The sequence below is a fragment of the Athene noctua genome, chromosome 17, assembly GCF_965140245.1.
Source record: "Athene noctua chromosome 17, bAthNoc1.hap1.1, whole genome shotgun sequence".
Taxonomy (NCBI): Eukaryota; Metazoa; Chordata; class Aves; order Strigiformes; family Strigidae; genus Athene; species Athene noctua.
The window spans coordinates 9336534-9356226 of NC_134053.1; the positions used below are offsets into that span (position 1 = coordinate 9336534).

General features: G+C 39.3%; 1 protein-coding gene across 3 annotated transcripts in view; it reads right to left on the minus strand.

Annotated features, from left to right (window-relative positions):
- Nucleotides 1-1027: 1027 nt before the first annotated feature.
- The window catches only part of COMT (catechol-O-methyltransferase), a 28375-nt gene continuing 9709 nt past the window's right edge, over nt 1028-19693 (minus strand). For 2 of the 3 annotated variants that reach the window (XM_074921604.1, XM_074921602.1), the window contains exons 2-5: nt 11265-11547; nt 9281-9474; nt 7189-7320; nt 1028-4678 (exon numbers count right to left, since the gene is read on the minus strand). In XM_074921604.1, coding sequence (XP_074777705.1) covers nt 4499-4678; nt 7189-7320; nt 9281-9474; nt 11265-11547 — 789 coding nt within the window. In that variant the 3' untranslated portion in view covers nt 1028-4498. The remainder of the gene's footprint in view (nt 4679-7188; nt 7321-9280; nt 9475-11264; nt 11548-19693) is intronic. The other variant, XM_074921603.1, reaches the window with a different exon arrangement.

The window sequence follows — 19693 nt, forward strand, 5'->3', positions numbered from 1 at the left end:
GTAGTGACATATGAGGTTTGGTTGACATGAGAAATTGTTAGTTTGGGGATGTGCCAAATAATTTACATTTGTTGCTGTGTGTGGGAGAAAAATCCTGATACTGAAAAGTCAACCATGTATTTCGAGTAACAGCCAGTTACTGACAGATCTTAATTCTCTGAGGACTGCTTCTCCCTGGCACTTTCATCTGTGTTGATAAGATCAGTAGGGAGACTGATGCACCTAAACACATCATACTTACCACCATGTCCTCGTCAAGCGTGACAAAACCCAGTAAATCTTGACATAAGTGTTCTGCAAGGTCTTACAGATAGAGGGGAGGTCAGGTTTTCTGCAAGTGAGAGGTTGATGAATCACTGCCAGTAACAGAGTTTGCCATATGTTAATTCCTGATTGTACCATTCACAGCACTATAAGGTTCCCTTTACTTGCAAATGCTTGCAGACAGCACTTGGAAGGTCATCTTCAGCCTGCCTTCCCTCATTTCAGATGTCCTGAATGCATCCCTGCGAGTTTCGTAAAGTCATCTCCAGATTCTGTTCTTGCAGCCAGAGGATTTGGTTTCACAAGTGCTGTGGTAAGATGCGGACTCCTGGGTTTAGCATCTTGCTCCTCGGTATCATCGGTGTTCCACTGCAATGAGGAATCTGACTTTTTCTTTGTGGATGCACTAATATGGCAGTGAATCGCAGATGTTGTAGGTAAGGTACTGAACTGAAACAAATATGTTGTTTCTACAAGTGACCTTTTATAGCTGTCAAAGTGATTTCATTTCCAGCTTATCACAGGTTGGGCAAATGGAAGCAGCGAGTCCTGCAGGTGAAAGGTTAACCTGGTAACAACGGGCAAGAAATATCATAGCCCTCATCTGTTTCGGGTTTCAGCAGTGTCTTGGGGAAATACTCTGTCCCCACGGGTCTCTTCCCCAGTGTCTTACTGTGAAGGTCTCTGTGCAAGCGAAGCACAGCAGTGGCAGAATCTTATTCTGGTATGAGCTGACAGAGGGGATTTTTTACAATGGGAAGTTGTTTTATAATGGGACCATTAACAGCTGTAGAGACAGAGACAAAGACTAAAACTCTTTTACTATATTTAATGTGCATGCACGGCAAACATATCTAGCTGTTAGTCATAAGATAACTTACAACTGATTCCTAATGGATTGACTACTCAACCAAATAAGCACGCATCCCTGCCCTGGAGGTGTCACATTTGGTGGGAGAGTTGGGATCTCAGTGGCCTCTCTTCTGCTGCTCTCGTAGGGGTTTCTGCATGTTCTCTTCACTGTATCTAATGTTTGACTCATTGCTCAAAATTCTTCAGTGGGGTGCTTTTCACTTCCTCGTACCAGTGGGAGGAAGCACTAGCTCCTGTACAAACATAGGATGACTGCTGTTTGCTCTGATGAGTAATTTCTGCTGTAAGGATTGCGACATCAATGCTGTTAGGCTCAATTTGCTATTAAATTAGGAAGCCAAAAGGACTAGTACTGGGTTTCACTTCCTCATAAATCATCCTCCTCTCTTGTACGCTGATTTAAAGAATCAGTAAGACAACGTCATGTCCCTTTGAGGTCACAGAGAGGCTCTGGCAGAAATCAGACCTCACATTCATGTGTTGCTGAATCACAAAGACAACCTAGAGAGTAGCTGTCCTTTGGAGAATAAATCTCGATTACCAGTATTTGGTGGGATCAACCCTTTGTGACATGAGATACGAGAATTTGCTGAAAGCTGTGTGTTGTTTTAGGGCAGTTCTTTCCAATGGGAGCTTTCTACCAGTGGTGCACTCTCAGTGGGCAGGCTTTAAATTGCAGGCTTGCAGATGCACGGGTCCATACCTGTCACCTGTTTTGTGCAAGCAGAGGTTGCATCTTCTAATTGCAATAGGCTGATGATGTAGTAACACTCAGTAGGTTTTTAGAATATATTTGAATCAGAAGATCCATTGTCTACCTTTTGCTTCTCCCAGAATTCAAAGCATGACTTTATTTTGAAAAGTAACTCCTCTTCTCCCTGGGAGATTTCACATTTATGTGTCAGTGACTCCAAATCATATTTGCTCAACTGACCAAAAGCCTTTTTTCTAATTGTCAGTCATGCAAACTGAGTCAGGCTTTTTCTTTTTCATCCCTTGCCACCAATAATTAAGAGCGCTTCAGAAGTGTAGTGAAGTGGAAACATTTTTCTTGTGTATGGAATTCTGTAAATAATCTTATGATACATACACTTCTGTTTATTTTTACAATTTGCCATGCAGAAGAACCTTCTAATGAATTAAAAGACCTTTTTTTATACTAAAAGATGGCTGTTACATCTGTGCTTATATTACAGTTGCATTTTTCACTAATGCATCTTTTGAAATGTTCATGCTAACTCTACAGGTTTCCTCCTTCCCTAATTTTCTTGACAGTCCCTCATATGGTAATTTTGGCCATTAGCTAGCAGTAGGAGTGTCTTTTCTGAACCTGTTTTGTAAAGTGCAGAACAGTCTACCTGTTTGCTCTTACATGTCCTTCAGCACCTATCTGAGACTTTGGTCTGTTTATCAGTATGTGTTCAGTGCCCTGCTGTGGCAGGAGGGTCTGTTTAGGTGCAAAGGTGTTCAAAGCTGGAAACAAGAGGATCCTTTGGAGTCATAACTTTAGGTATACAGACAAAATTTCTGGTCATCTGCATGTATCCAGATTTTCCAGTGTGCTGTATAAGCTTGTGGATGCCAGTAAATAGGCTTGAAGATTATTTTCTTTTGCAAATTTTGCAAAAATTGCTTGGAATCACCTGAAGGACTTCAGCCTGGTGACTTTGAGTTGAGCCTGAATACCAAGAGGACATGCCACTAAGAAGTGTACAGAATAAACCACTGACTGACAGTGTAAGAGGGACCTTACTCAGGGTCTGCTCCTACACAGGACAGCACAACAGTAACAAGGGACTGCTTCTGCATAGTCTAATTCAGTATACGAAATCTTGTGTCTTTCTCAATGTGACAGAGTTTAGATTGCTAATGAAACTCTGATGATGTTGCCTTCTCGTATCCCTGCGAAATGCACACATTACAAGCTAGCTGGGTCACCGTGGCTTACTGGTCCATTTCTAAACTGACTCTGTCACCTTAGACTATTCTATTTTTTTTTTTTTTATACTGTGGGGCAATTCTCTGCTATGCTCATTATTGGTGTCCTGGAGGTGGATTTTCTGTACCACACAGGCCAGGGTAGATACCACTTCAGTAAGGTGGGCTGTAAAAGGAGTAACAGGTCTGAAAGAATCCATAATGGGAAAGATGAGAATGGTTATCCCTGATTTTCACACTCTTGATTTTCAGCTGTTGGATCTTTCTGTGGCTGTTCCAAGGTTGGAAATCCCAAGAGCAGTGCAGAATTTGTGGCAAACAAAGGAAGTCACGTGCTTGCTCTATTGTTTTTAAGTTTTTATTTATAAATGTGACCATTGCCTCATTATATAATCACAGCAGGACATGCCAGGAAATGCCAGAGGATTTTTTGCATTGTTCAGGTGAGTTAGAGACTTCAGATTTGGCTTTGTATCTTCTCAGTGACAACCCTCACTATTCACATAGCATTAACAACACTGAGGTTAGCCCAGGGTGTGCAGGACCACCTGGTAAAACCCATTCTCTCTGGTCTTTATTTTTACATGGCATTTTAAACATAGACAGCACTTCAGAGTAAGCAGCTTGCCCTGCCTCTAAAAAGCAAACACTAGGTATATACAATATAAAGAGAGGATAAGTAAATATGAGGGGATAAACAGCATTTTCTCAAGGTGCCTGATATTATGTATTTTGGTGTTTTTTTCAAAAGAGCCTGCTCCTTTGTTATTGTCTGTTACTGTGTTTATTTTATACCACTTCAGTTTTCCCTAACTGCATGGGCAGAATAATAATTTTATTTATTTGTCTTCTGCAAATTTGATTTTATTTTCTCATCACTGCATGGGTTGGTCTTCTTTCAGTGCATGCCCTTTAGCATAGAGATGATGAACTTTTGCAGTAACTATGCAGAAATGTATCTGGTATCACAATAGGAGCTTTCACTGTGTTAAGTGGAATGCTAGTAATTTAGCAAAATCAGGGCTCCTGAAATGGTCTTGCAACACACATGCTTTTTTCCACTCTTGATAACAATTAATCAGTTTAGCTTGGGGACACAAGTCTTCAGAAGTTGCAGTGACTTTCTCCACCCCACCCTAAGCCCAAACTGGTTGTTCGTGTTTGAGTTCAAAATAATAGACTGTGTTGGTCAAGGCAATTTGCATCAGCTTGGGTTTGCTGAATTATGTGAAACAATGGAACAGACCTTTGAGCAGTTACCCTACTTATTCCCGATCTTGGTTTCCACCTGGTCTAATATGATCTCCACTGGTGCTTTAATTACAGGCTCAAAAAAACCAGACAAAAACTTAAAGCACAGACAAGTTAACCTGTGCAGTGGATTTACATCATTTTAAACAAAGGCTCACTTTAATGGCTCTCTTTATCCCAAAAACACAGCCTTTTCCATAGCATCCTCCACTTTCATATATTCCAGATGAGATGGGTAGTTAGTGCATTGGAAATGGGGGTTGTTGCGGATATAGTTAAGGAATTCTGGAGCTCCTGGGACGATGACATTGTCAGCCAGAAGAACTGATCCCTTCCTCAGTAAGTTGCATTCCTAGAAAGAAGAGAAATTGCTTCATGGTGGCTGTTCAGCAGATGTTGGCTTGAACGCAACGTCCTTTCACATTAACCATGTCATACTCAAGTGCCTGCATCAAAAGCCATTGTACTATGGGTTTGGAGGGAAGAAGAGACATGGGAGAAGTTGAGTAATGCTCTGATCCTTTGTGGTCATGTTTAATATGCTGACTTTTTCTGTTCATACAGTTAGTAGAACATTAGGGATGCTGATAGCATGTTGGGTCATTCGGGTTCTGACACAGCAAATCAAGTGCAGTTTGCTGCTCTGATTGTTTCCAACTATGGCTACATGATCAGTAAGATGGTTTTGTTTTGATGTTCATGCCTAATGTTGGTAAACTTTTTTAACATCACAATAAAACCTTGTAGTAGCTCTTTAAGATCACCTGAGAGACTGGCATGTATCAGTCTGCTTTGGCCAGTTTCAGTCAAACTCCAAAACCACTACATGAATAAAAGGGATTTTCTGTGCTTGTTTTTCTTTCACCTTGTACAACTTCCTGCCACATTGTTCAGGAAATGGGCATGAAGCAGGGTTTGTGCACAATGAAGATCACTCTGACAGATTTCCACAAGATGTAATTAACTTGCAATATTCACTTCAAGTGCAATGTTCATCCTCGGTAAACCTACAAACCTAATTTTACTGGTATTTTTGTCTAGCAGAAGTTGCTTATCTGAGCTTACCAGCTGTTTTAAAACAGCCTGTAGTTAATCAGGCTGGTTGTTATCCTGTGTTTACAGGCAGCAGTTGTAGCCAAAACATGGGGTGGTTTTTGTCTCTCCCAGTGTGTTAGAGAAGCCCTCTTGATGAGTGAGCTCCAACGGCTGTTTAGCTTACTGCTCTTGTCTCTGGTGACTGAACACCAGTCAGCACAGTAGAAGCAATTTTAGAGACATGGCAAATATCTTCTGGTCCGTTGCACAGCTTATAGAAGCCTACAAGTGACAACATGCTGTGTTTTCCACTGGTCATCAGGATTTCAGATGCTGTTTGTGACAGGCTATTCTAGAAGTACATGAAAAGGAATATGCTGTCTGGGGCACTTTCAATATATATTTAATCTGAGTATATTTCATATTCACTATTCATATTGCAATACATGCCAAAATTGCATGTTAGAAGGTTTGTAACCTCTAAGAAAATGTGGGGATCCTCTCTGGTCTTAATTTCATAAGGTTTTTCTTAAGCAAAGCAACTTTGTCACAGTTGCATCAGGCTGACCATCACGATGGAACTAAACTACCTGTTTGTTTTGGCTGTGTAGTGAAGGTTAAGCTCTGATAAGGATGTGTTAGCTCTTCCCAGTGGAAAGAGCTCAGTCATCCTTACACAGCCATTTTAAAAGAAAACATTCTCTGGGTACAAAATAACTGTAGGGGGGGAACATTTTATTCAGCTACTGCTGTGTAATTTCAATACTGGCTGTTCATAACCCCAAACAAATTCCCTTTTCAAACAGCTATCTGGAGGACAGGGCTGAAATTAAAAACAGGGGAGCCTGGATGAGAAAATAATGTTGTAATCCTCAAGCAGGGGTCAGGAAGTAGTTGACAGGTTCTCAGTGTAAGAGGCAGACTCAAAAAAAGTTGATTTATTTGTGAAGAAAATAATTGAAAAATGACACTTCCATACAAGTAGTTAGGCAGCTGTAGAAAATTTTATCAGCCTGCAGCTCCAAAGCTAGGAGAGTATCTGTATGTGCTGTGTTGATAGATAATAGATGTTGTGAATCTCAGTTATTTAACACTTGAAAATACCTTCCTATCCATATGTCCTCTAGTAGTTACCTCACTTATCATTGCCTGCTGCTGTTACAACCAGCTTGTTTTGTAATGCTAACAGTAATGGTTAAGGTGGGTTGGGAAGAAACAGCATAATTTTTCCACATTCAGGGCTGGAGATAGAGTTGGATGGCACTTCCCTAGCAAGTGCCTGTCTGGGGCAGTCTGCACGCCTCCAAAGGCTGCTTTGCAACCAGTTAGGTAAAGACTCCCATAAAGATGACACCCAGCTGTGCTACCATAATAGTATTTCATCAGAAGGCTCTGCTGGCACCACAGACCCAGGCAAAAAAAAAAAAAAAAAGGGGGTACTGAGGAAATTATAGAGGTGCAGCTGGGATATGGAGGTCCTAAGCAGGATGGTTTTGGGTCAAATGTTCTGGTTAGTGACCATGCAGACACTCCTTCTAGCAAGTGTAAGACCCAGACCATGCACTCCCTGAGCTGGGATTTCTACACAGGCCCATTTGTTCTGGAAACAAAATGGCTCAACAGTATTTGCCAAGTCCTGAGCTATGTAGTATCAGCAGTTTTCTTTGACATAAGTTTGGGATCCTGTCCCCCAAATCCTCTTTTCTTGTAAGGTTGCTATTTTGGTTGCCATTCATGTTACAGAGGATGAGGTCATTCATAAAGAATATAGGCCTCACAGACATTAAGGCATTTGCTACTTTAAAGGCTGGAATTTTGCAAACTGACCTGAAGCAGGATGGTGTCTGGTGTGTATCTGTCTTTCCAGTGGTCCAGGAAGACAAAATCCAGAGTATCCACTTCGTATTTTTTCTTCAACTGGGGAATAATTTCCTCTGAAGGGCCTTCTAGGAGTTTTACCTGAAATGCAAATCCATCTGATGAATTGTGAACCATTAAGAAAACACATGTGCCTCTAGCTCATTTTAAATTGTGGCCAAACATCAGCGATCCTGTTTATAGCTCAATATTGCCTCAGTTGAATTATTTCATACATTTAGATCGTGTACTTTTTTTCTTTTTGACAAACCAACTCAGTTATGTTCTAAAATATGGGTTTGGGTGGGGTTTTTTTAATAATAGGAGAAAAAGTGACCTGTTGTTTCTGTTGGATTATGTGCTCCTTTACTGGAAACATGGAATCTCCTGTTGAAAACAGTACTTCTAATTACTTTTTGAGTTACATCTCAGTTGAATCTTGTAGTCCAAGGGAAGCAAAAAATAGAGAACAGGTTAGTTTAGCATAACATCGGAGGCTACAGTATGTGAAACTGATATGGCCAGTAGAGGGAGGAGGCAGGACAGAGGCTATTACATCTTCCTCACAGGTTTATTGGCATAAGTACTGCTAAACTGAAAGAAGCTGCTGCTCATTGATTTGTTAAGCAAGCACCATTTACTGTGAGTGGAGGGAAAAAGTGGTAAGGAAATCTGGTTTATGACTCATAGCCGATCAGGAGATTAAATCAGATGGGGAAAATGCAATTTTAGATGTCACTAGTACTTCAGTTTCTCTTCAAGAAGTTAAGAAACGCATTAGTGATCTCATGGTGGGATTTATTTCCTCTAGTTTTATCATCTACATTGAAGTGAGTTGTCTAGTCGAACAGACAGGCACTTCTCAGGCATGAATCCCCTGGCCTGATATAGATGTCTGCCTTGGACTGAGATAGATTATAGACTGGAAATACCTGCATCTCAACCAACTGTACAGAGAGTCAAGGCACCTCAGGCTGCACAAAATTTGGGTATACATATTGTGACCAACTAATTTGGGCAAGTACATCTCATCTGAAGTCTATTGCACATAATGCAGCTGCTTCTTGTGAGCTTTTGAAACAAATGACACTATGGCTCAGTTTTCTGTTCTACTCAGTCTTGACACTGATTTGAACCTTTTAGTTTAAATAAAGAAAACCAATCTTCTAGTCTAGCTTTTGGGAGGTAACAGTGAAGTCCTTAGCTGTACTGCTGTGAGAGGTCAGGGACTGTAATTAGGCACAGAGCTAGTCAGATTAGTAAGGGCTGTGGGTGCAAGAAAAAAATTAATACAAAATGTCTATGAATAAATGTCAGATGGAAATAATAGAAAGGCTCCTGATTAACAGGAGCAGGAATCTGTGGGGCAGTCTTGCAGTTCAATAACAGCAGTAAACCTAACCAGTTTTGCCATAGTGGTTAGTTATTTTATTAAAAGAGCTGTGTGCACTGATGTCCTATGACCACAGTAAGTGAAATAACTGACTCTGGAGCCTCCCTCCGGGTCTATATTATTCTTACAGTCACTATGGGCTTTGAAAATAGCTCTCAGCAAATGGCCTGTCTAGTGTACTAACCAGAGAATAATGAAGAGGCCAAACTGGAAGATGAAGTCTAAATGCTTTCAAAATGTTAAGGAGATACAGATGTATCTGTTTCTGGTCTTGCCCCTCTGAATCTTCATCCTGCCTCACACAGTGAAGAACTTTGGAGAACAGCCCTGATTGTTTTGGTCACACACACACATCTTGACAAGCCTCAAACTCTACCCTGACTCTCAGCTGGGCATGCATCGTACTCAGACTCCTGACTGATGCTAACAAATTTAGCTCACTTGCACTGTATATACAAAAGAGCAGATGGCCTTGGTCCTCTGCATGGACACTGGTAGCTTTTCCCTGCTACCAAGCCCAATGGTTAACTCTGCATGTTCCCACTTAGGATGTCATACTTGCTCGACAAGTAAAAAACAAACTTAAACCTATTATTGGTTTTATGGATAAAGTCCCACTCTCCATGCACTGCTTCTTCATACCAACCAGAGACAAATGGTGGTGTTTACCTTATCTTGTACTCCAGCAAACTCAATCATCTGTTTAGCTATAGCAGCAAATTCTGGGTTGAACTCCACAGTGAGAAGATGAGCTCCTGCCTTCAGGAGCCGAGCAATCCTAACTGCTGAGTAGCCACAGTATGTTCCCAGCTCCAGTGCAACTGATGGATTGGCCTCTTCCACTGTCTTGTCTAGAATTAAACCTGAATAAATGGAAATAGGTTAACTTTTGATGAAATTAAACTGGTTCACATACAGAAGAGTAAGTTAGTGACAAGAAACTGACAAAGTCCGTGTACTCAGTTGCTCAGGAAATTAAAAAATTAAGGGTTGATTTCAAATTATATATTGCATCCTTTGCAAATTGGCTTAGTGGTCACCAAGATGACCATGGACATTCTAAGTTTAAAAATTCAAACTTTCAGCTAAAAAAATCTTACTTAGTTTCACAATTTCTGAGTAAGGAAGGGCCTGAATTAAGTCAAATATGTATAGTGTTAGAAGGGAAAAATGCAGTGTTTTTTTCCAAGAACTTATTGCAGAAACTGGCCATATTTGTGCAATGTAAAACTCCTGAATTTTGAGTGCTCATATTTGTTGCAAATGTTACATGCAGTAGTTTGGTACAAAATTTCTTATCCTAAATACTTGTTTTTAAAGGGAAAAATAGAAGTGTAGTTATAAAGTTGCAAAATATTTGGATTCACTAGGCGACTTTGTGAGATGGAAAACATTAGTCAATTGTTAACAACAAAAAAATGTTTCCCAAAAGAAGTGACAGTGTACTGTATTCAGTACTTCTGAAGAAAAGGATTTATTTGTGAGAAAAGTGTGTCCTCTTACTCATATGGCTAGAAACTGAATAACTAATCTGAAAAAGTACTTGAAACATTTTTACACTGAGCCATGGAATTTTTCAGTGTACATATACATTTCATTACATGGTATTTTCCTGGGTGTCATTCATTTATGAATAGTGGGATGATGATGCTTGCATCTTGAGATCATGCAGTTACTCTCTAAATCTTAGGAACTAAAGATGAATTCACTTTGATAGCCCTTACCTGAGGAAAGGTCATCTTTGTCACAACTAAACTAGAGTGAAAGTTTTAAGAATATAATCCCAAATGATCAAAATTTAGAGCTTTAAAAATTCCTACTCAGCCACCACCTACTGTTCTTCTGCCCTAAATACCCAATCCTGGTGTGCAAAGGAGCTAGTTTCACAAAATGTACCCATGACAGAGAAGCATTTTTTATTACAGTGCTTACAGTTGTATTTCATTAGCTATGTTAATGCCAGACTAAGCAAATTTCCTGTACAATTTCCCAGCAAGAGGTACTTTTGTGTCTAATTCATAAGGGAGCATGTTAATGTTTTGCCATTACAGTTTTTTGAAAAGACTGTCATTACCTGCAGCTAAGAAAAAAATGTTTTGTCCATGTATTTTCCTTTAGGAGCCAAGAAAAAGATGATTTACTAGCTAAGTACCAACAGTGTCTGAGAGTTGCTTTTGTGTACTACACAGGTAGGATTTCTCAACAGTGTTTATAACTTATGCTTGCATATACAAAATTCATAGTTTAAAATACTTTTTTTTTTTTTTTTTTCCAATTTACTATCTTTCAGTTCAGGATCTGAAAGTATTTAACATAATGAATTATGCCTTAAGGCCACACTCTGTAGCAACTGAGGTATAATGCAACCCAAGATTTTTTTCCCACAAATTGTCACCCTCTGCTTACACACGTGCAATGTACACAACATGCAAACTCAGATTTGGTCCTCTGACTTCCTGAATTACTCACTGATACCCCTCTGCAAACATATCTGCACAATCATGCATTACTGTTTACAGAACAACCCTGCTGACCTCAAGCTGTTGTGGATTTTTTTTGCAACAGCAGCAGCTGGAAGTTACCATGTGAATACAGTAAGACTGTACTACTAGTCTTGAAAGATCTTTCAAGTGCTGATCCCTGCCGCAATTACCTTTCTCATTGCCCACATTCATGGCCCACTCTTTCTGGGAGCAGTACTTATCTATAGTGTCCAGCACACTACAGGGGTCTCCTCGGACTGCATTCTGCAGCACAAAATTTAAAATCCTCTGTTCTTTGCTCTGATTCATGATGAAATTGGTTATTTTTTCCCGGATTATTTCATTCCAGATAAGGGCAGCAGTGCCGTTTTTCCTGATGAGCACCACAAAGAGCAGCAAAATGAAAAGCAGGACGAAGACAATGAACAAAAGGAGTGAAGAGCTCTCCAGCATCTGGAATGAAAGAGAAAAACAGCCCAGGGTTAAGGTGGCACGGGAGAGAGCTATTCTTTTTGTAAATATTAAGCTGAATAACCCACAACCAACCATTCTGAACAGGAACACACAGAGTTTAATTTTGATATTGTCCAGAGTATCTGAAAATGACTCTCTGTTACTTGGTAATGGATGGTGCTCTGTGGCACTCCCTTTAGAAGCCAATATTCCAGGCAGTCAACAAGTAGCTTTATTTAATGCTCTGCTCCCTTCCCCCACACAGCTGCTCAGTTCTGGCTTCAAGCATGCCACTGCATAAGGAGCCTCACAGCATCAAAGCTGTTCTAACCATTTTTCAAATCTTCTATCCATCTTCCCTAACCATCTTTAAAATCTTAATTAGAGCCTGCATGTGATCCCACTCTCCTAATTTATGAGCACTGGGCAACTTCTAAACTGACCTTGGTAAGAAAATATGGACTATCTCACCCTTCAATTTTGAGCACAGTATCAGCAGAAACTGGGCATTTGGGTAAGTTTCAAATCGGTCTGCAGGTCCTAAGTTACTACCTCTTTGCTAGCACCTGCCCTTCTGCAGACAAGCTGAGCTTGATGTTTCCACTGGACGTGACATGCCTCCCTCCTGTCAGAGCCTGTAGCAGAGGTACCCAGGTGGAATGGTTTACAGAAGATAGTAGCCTTTTGCCTGCTTATAAAACCTTTGACATGAGCCATCAGTCTGATACTTTTAAGAAGAAAAGATAAATTTCCTTTTATAAAGTAGGGATGTTTTCTCACTGATTATAAAATTGTAAAACTGAATCCCTGAATCAGAGAAGAGTTCTGGCTCATGAAACGGAATAGATGTAACAAAAGGCCACATTGTAATTCTCTGATGGGCCAGCTCAAATTATCTGACTGGATTGTGCCTATTGTCCCCCTGAAATTCAGTGTCGTAGCTGGCAGGTGCCTATGTGTGTGCAGCATGGGTGGTGTGTGCTTCTGTTTGAGAGTTTAGGGCATATGAACATAAAGCTCAGCAGATAGGATGCATGTCACCCTATACAGCTCAAGCAATAAATCCCATCAAAGCCTTTTACTCTGATGAATATCAGACAAGCCAGTATACAGCAAGGTGAATTTGCTTCCATGCAGGAGTCACAGCACAAAAGATCTGATAAAGAAAGGGTTCTTAAAATTAAGGAATTGATTTAGCCTTTGAGAAGGTGCCAAACTAAGGGTTATAATTTGCCGAAGGGTTCTCTGCATATGAAGTTCCTCTTGTACAACCCAAAACACAACTCATTTCTGATGATGGAGCTTATAGCACCTCCACTTTTCCACATCTGCTTCCCACAAGCAGGGGTTGACAGCTGCTCACTGGGAGGAGAGCACAGGCTGAAATGTGCTCCAATTAGTATTGGGATGAATGAATGCCAAGTTCATTTGTTCTTTAAGTCTAATTAAGCGTTTGAACACAGGTCTAAAGGATTCAGAATCGCTTGCTTAATCTCAGCAGGATGGCTTGAGTCACACTACTTTTTGAACTGTTATTTTTAAAGAGCATGACATTCAACTCTTTCTAGTCTCTGACTGTTTATATTGTCTCTCTTCCAGAAATGGTGAACAGCTTCCACTTGCACTTGTATTAATGTTTCACCTACCCGGAGTTCAGGAAAACCATTGCCCCAACAGGAGCTACACCATCCTCAGAAATTTTGCCAAGTTGCCCAAGACCAGAGGAAAAGGGGCTATATGATTAGCCAAATATTCCCCCAGATCTCTTCCTACCTGTTCTTGCTTCCCCTTTTTGTTTGTTTCCCACAAAATTGTCCCAGAAAAAGTTCTAAATTTTATGGGTAGTTAGACTTCCATTCTATAGTGGGACTTAGCACATACACATTACACATGAGAAAAATCTAGCCCACTGCTTTGAATTTTGAATCATGTAGGACACATTTTGAGTTCAGAAGATAACTGAGTTTCCATGGAGATATGCTCAACCTGCAGTACAGCTGATGTTTGTTCACCCATCCACTTATCTTAGTCGCACAGCAAGTATGATTTGTTTGGAGAAGTTAAAAGTCTATTTCTCTTGCTTTTAAGGAGTCACCACTGTTAATGTTTACCTTTAATGCTTTCCTTGCAAAGTCTGACCTGAAACATTTCCCTTCAGGACTCACCAGCATCATTAGCACATGAAAATCTTGCTTCTTGGGCCTTCCAGATTTTGTTTCCTAGCTAATAAGAACTTGCTTCTTTACCTCAATAGGATCATGAAGGCCTGGATGCCAGTTTTTCCTCTTTTCTATGCACTAGTAGTTCTACAGATCAGGCCCAGTTGTCCTGCACCTTCCAGATGGGACTTCTGCTTTTTCTATTTCTTCTACATGAAGATGTTCCACATTATTGGATTTCGCTATGAAAATATCTCTCTAGCTTCACTTGGCTTGTCTTCACTTGGCTTTCATGGATTAGTTGATTATATGGTCATTGTTGATGGATTTGGATTACTGACACAGTTGAGGGATATTTGCTCTGAACTGCAATGAATGGATGGAGCCCAGAAACCATTTACTGATGCCAGCAGGTATCTAAACTTCCCACCTCTGGACAAGGGAAACCGCATGAGTCCTGCATACCAGTGACTCACCTGGTGGCAGTCCAACCATATTCAGGTACCTCTAGAACTGAAGGCTGTTGGCATTCAGAATTATTTCAGACTACTGCCAGACATAATCCTCTGGTTACAATGGCATCCTCTGAGTACAACCTGCCACAGCCACAAAGGCTGTTGCTTTGGCACTATGACATTCTGCCAATGTGTTTGGGGCTGCCCTTCAAAGACCTGTCAGACAGCAAGAATGGATGATAGCTGCAGGATGAACTAGGTTGTATACTTTTGAGGAGCAGCTTTCCTCCTTTATTGCTTAGTATAAATGTAAGCCCATTTGGTAAGATTTCTCAAAACAAAAAGAGATAGCATCTGTAGGCTAACTGAGCCCCACTCCCTGTCCTGCAGGAATTCTGAGCCTTCTTTTTCAGACAGGGAACAGACTGTGAAGACTTCTTTTTACACTTTAACAAAAAGGACCTGCTTGACAGTAAATCCTGCCCCTCCATTTTCCCATTGCTTCCCAGGCATGGAAGGGTATGCCAGCAAACCAGATTTCCATTGTCTTATTTTCCCACACTGCTACAGGCTTTATACACCAGAATTACAAGATATCACATGCTCAAAAGCCCATGTATTAAAGAAGGACAGCTTCTTAATTGCCTGCAGCCTATGAAATGCTATTTTTTAATGTGTCTCTGTTAGCCAGAGAAAAGCACTCAACTTGGATTAGGCCTGCTGATTTTTAGTAAATGCTGCTGATCTCGAACAAACAAATACTTCACCCTCATCATTACTTGGACAGCAGTACCCTTTTAAAGAATTAAGACAGGTACTGCAGTGTGACATTCTGCTACCAAGATGCAACTAGCTTGACAAAAAGGTGTAAATTGGGATTTGCTTCTGGACCAGGTATATAGCCATAGCCTTCTATCTCTTTTAGTCATTCCTTATACAAAAGCATGAACAGGCTGGCAGCCCTTTAGCTTGTCTGGAAGGGCAACATCTGATAGTTATGCTGGGCCACCTGGGAGACAAATTTTGGATCTTCACCTCTGAAATCTTATCACTTCAAGTTCACCCAAGAATCCCTTCTTAAGGCAAAATACTGATCTGAATTTATCTTTGTGTCTCTTCCAATCTAGACTGGTGAGTGGCTGTTACCACTGGTGTGTTTACATGTTTTGTGTAACATCTTTGTCAAGAAGACAAAAAAAAGTTATAAATTTAACCTTAAATGTGTGTTATTTGTGGATGGTCTTAGATCTAAAACTTAAGCAAGCAATTCAGCTTGACCCTTCCTATGATCCAGTGCTCAGAGGGATGCATTTCTTACAGTGCCCCAGTTAGACCTTCACACTTCTGAGTCCCACAGGAATGCAACCATATATAACAGCAGAGCCCACCTGCCTCCACAGATCCTCGGAGGTTACTCACAGGTAGCAACCTATATAGTACATACTGGTTTTTTCCCTTCCTAAACAAGTTCACTTGTTTTTACTATATCGAGGAACGTTTTTCAACTATTGGGTGGTTGTTGTTGTTATTTATTATTTTTATTATTATTATTATTATTATTATTGCTGTGTAACACCCCAGTGGCTACACAGACTGGCAATATGGGTTGTTCTTAGCAGAGCTCCTTTAGGAGGCAATTATCCTGAAAACCACTTTCCAGAGAAGGTAACTTTTAAAAGGAGCAAAACATATCTTGGGTTTCTTTTCCTTTCTTTTTTTTTTTTTTTTAAAACAGTTTCTTTTTCAAAGCTTGTCCCTCTTAATTTCTGTCTTCTTAAATGTGAAAATAAATTTAGTGATAGCAGTAAAAGCAGCCTGACAAGAGCAAGATACATTGGTGATGGTCATGCACCCAGAGGGAAAAAAAAACTGTACCAAAATAGGTAATTGCTTTCATATTCTTAGCTGGAAAATATTTGAAATGAAAATTAAGTGCATAATTCAACCCATTTAAAACTACCACTACCAAAGAGACAGTCATGTTATGACAGCTTTAGAAAATGCAACGGTAATTTTAGCTTTAATGTGGATTCATAAGATTCATTAAATATGCGATAAAACTGAACTTGCACATAGTCAAGTTTCCCATAACCACTTATTACAAGGCAGTTGCTCTTATTATTTAATGCTTTTACTGGGGTTCCAAATACACAGGTTAGCACTTCAACCTCTTCTGTGCATTAGAAACACCATAATAAAGTGAGCCTTCTCTTTGAAAGCTAAAATTTAAAGTAGAAAACAGTAGGCAAAATGAAAAATTCAGCAACAGAATAAACAGAAAACCGGAGGGATAACATTATGGAAAGGAATGAATAACACGTATCAGTAAATCTGTTTTTGAGAAGACAGGGTTTAAAAGAAAACATATTAAAATTTCATGCCCAAACCTGTCAAACTACTGACGAGTCTTTCTAAAGCACTGGGTTATTTTCTTATGCATCTAATCTTACTCATTTTGGCAGGTTTCATAAGACAAATCATAACTTGATAATGCAGTTCAGCAGTTTTCCCCTGATGCAAACCATAATCAAACAATCAGCATTTGAATGGGAGCACCTCTGTTTCAGCTTACAGAGATTTAAAAAGATACTTTCAAAGAGAGAATCAAACACAAATTGTGTGAATCTGCTGCCCCAGCTTACCTGCCCTTGAAGATAAAATGCCTAAGTCATTTTAATGGCTATAAAAGAAATCTCAAGAGACTGGCTCACACTTAGGGATCTATTATTATAGCAATAGTTGTTAAGTTAGGGGATTCACTAACCCCTTACTATTCTTATATGAACTCCAGTTTTTCTAAAAACATAAAAATGCCCATGTGATGGAGCACGAAACAATACATCCTGTTCTTTATTATTGTACAGGCGATTCCAGCTATTTCACCAAAGGTTACAATAAGGATCTTTCAGTAATGCTATTTCTCAGTCCCTCTGGTAAATTTTTCCAAGTACCTTCAGAAAATAATTGGTCTTAGAATTCCCCAAAGTGAAAAAATAAGGATTAGAACAATTGGTAACATCAATTTTTAACTCTGAATAACCAGATTAATTCAAATTGAGACTTTTCTCAGTGTTTCATAAAAAACTGTATGAAGTTCTCACAACACTGTTAGAGGAAGGTGTATGGAGATTTGATCTAAGCTCCTGATTGTTACTGTTTTTTCATCAGATTCCAAAACAACCTCCCTCTGATAAAAAGTGGTATTTACTGAGAAGAAAAATAAACACGATGAAAGTAAGCACCTTTAAATACTCTGAGTTTTAATAAGTACATATGCTTTAGTGGGTTAAAAAAATACCAATTGGATTATTTAACTATTCTGAGGATCAGTTTATTACAAGTAATTAACAAGACCTCGTTTCCTACAGAAGCAAAAATAAGAGGTGACGGGTATTAAAATACTTGGGAGGCTGAAAACTGCTGGATAGAACATTTTTCTAATCAAGATGAATCCTTATAAACCTAATTAGAGAACTTCTCATTACAATTTTAGCTTGGATAAACTGATACTGCTTTGCTTTGTACTGAAAATGAAGTAGTGAACATAATTACAAAAAAAACCTCTTCTGCAAAGACAGCATGGACATTAGACTGCTATTCTCCAAGACTGGAATGAGAGTAAACTTTGTGATCCTGAATCAGGGAACTTAGGTTTGAGTCTCAGTTTGGCAATACTTTTCTGATCTGAGTTGGGTGAGCTGTCTTACCTAGATCTTTATTGCCACAAGAGAGTGTTAAAGTTACTGATACTTCCGTAACTTGCAGGGTGTTGTAAAGCTGGATTAATCTTTGTCAGAAACGTCCCTGCTATAGATATATGGATAACACCTGATGAAAGGCAAAGGGATTTTATCTGCATTGACTAAATAGATCAATTTTGGGATACCAAGACAGCAAATGCCTATGTGACATTATTATTCTTGCATTTATGAACAACAGGGAAACTGTGGAGACAAACAGTGCTTCAAACACTTTAAGTGATTTCAGCCTACTGACAAATCAGACCTTTGAGGAAAGATGATGTTACACCCAATCTTGCTATAATTTTTCATGCATTTAATCTAACTGCCAAGTACTGGTTGGTTGTTTAAGAGTTTATTATGAGTCTCCAAGCATCCAGACAGTACTTTAGCATTCTGATGCTAAAGGGTTTAGAATCTAATTTAGACTTTATTATCTCACATAAGTTGGTGAATGGGGAGTCCTTGGTAAATTTATACCATTCAACCTTTTTTCACAAAAGACTCTTTCCATCAGTCTGATGGTATTGAGGATAATAGAAATGGTCTACAATAGTAGAGTGCCTGGGGACAACGGGGCCTAGCTTATTGCAGAGAGACCGCTGCTAAGTCTGCAGGGAGAGGAATGTAATAATGCAAATAATTTTCTAGAGGTTTTTTACAAAGTCCATACAAATTGAAAAATTAAAACCCCCATACATGTACCTGTGTGAAGGAGGTAGGTATACCCCCTATTTTTAGAAAAGGGTTAAAAAGGTTTAAATTCAAATTCTTTAAAAGCTTCTGCTGAAATTATATCTTTAAGTATCTCGTGCACTAAAGTATGCAGAGGATTTGCATATTAGTAAGGATATGTTAACTGTTTAAGAAGCATTGCAAATAAATGCAGAAGAGTCAGCACATTCCTACACATATTTTAACAATGTCTGTTGCTCTGCACTAGGCCAGAGGAGATCTGTGCTGTGCCATGACTTGGAGTTCAGTTCCTGACTCTTTTTCCTATGCTGTCTTGAATGAGACAATCTCTGTTTTGTGGCATTTTGCTTTTCTTGATCTTTTTCCAGAGCAAGTAAGGCAGAGTATTTTGTTCAGAAAGTCTAAACTGACTTCTGCCAAACATATTGTAGGTATCCTGTTGCTGCAAGGAACACAATTCAACAGCTTCATATTTTAGAACTTATAAAGGTCAACCCCCCATCTTTTTACCTCCTTTTCTTATTGTTTATGTATTCTCAAACGAGTGCAACACTGTGAAGAATAATCAGTATATTGCCAAATGTGATTAGTGTGTATTTCAATGGAAACTTAGTCTGGGAGTTTGACATTCAGATTTTCCAGTGACATCATGAAAACAAGCTGAACAGACTTTATATAATTTTTCACTAAGTATTTCTTTCATTAAATCTAAATTTCCCTTTTCCTAGTTGTTTGGTTTTTGTTGTTTTTTTGGTTTTTTTTTCAAATTACTACAATTTAGCTTCACTATCATGACCACAAAAATTCAGACTACTATAAATGCAAAGTTCTGATGATTGCTGACCCATGCACCCCCCAGCCTTTTGTCTTTTTCCCTCCTCTCAAGTTGAAAGGAAACAAATACAAGTTTCTTCTTACTGAATGAAAGGAAAAGAACAGAAAAGTGCCTATTGCCTACTAGGGAGCCCCATTAACTAAGCTTCATAAGAGTCTTTAAATCCATTCTCCCCAGATAGATTTCAGTTAGGATAATTGCTACCCATTTAAAGGTCCCTTCACAGTAGCCATTGCCTAAGTGGTATTTGGTGCTATCAGC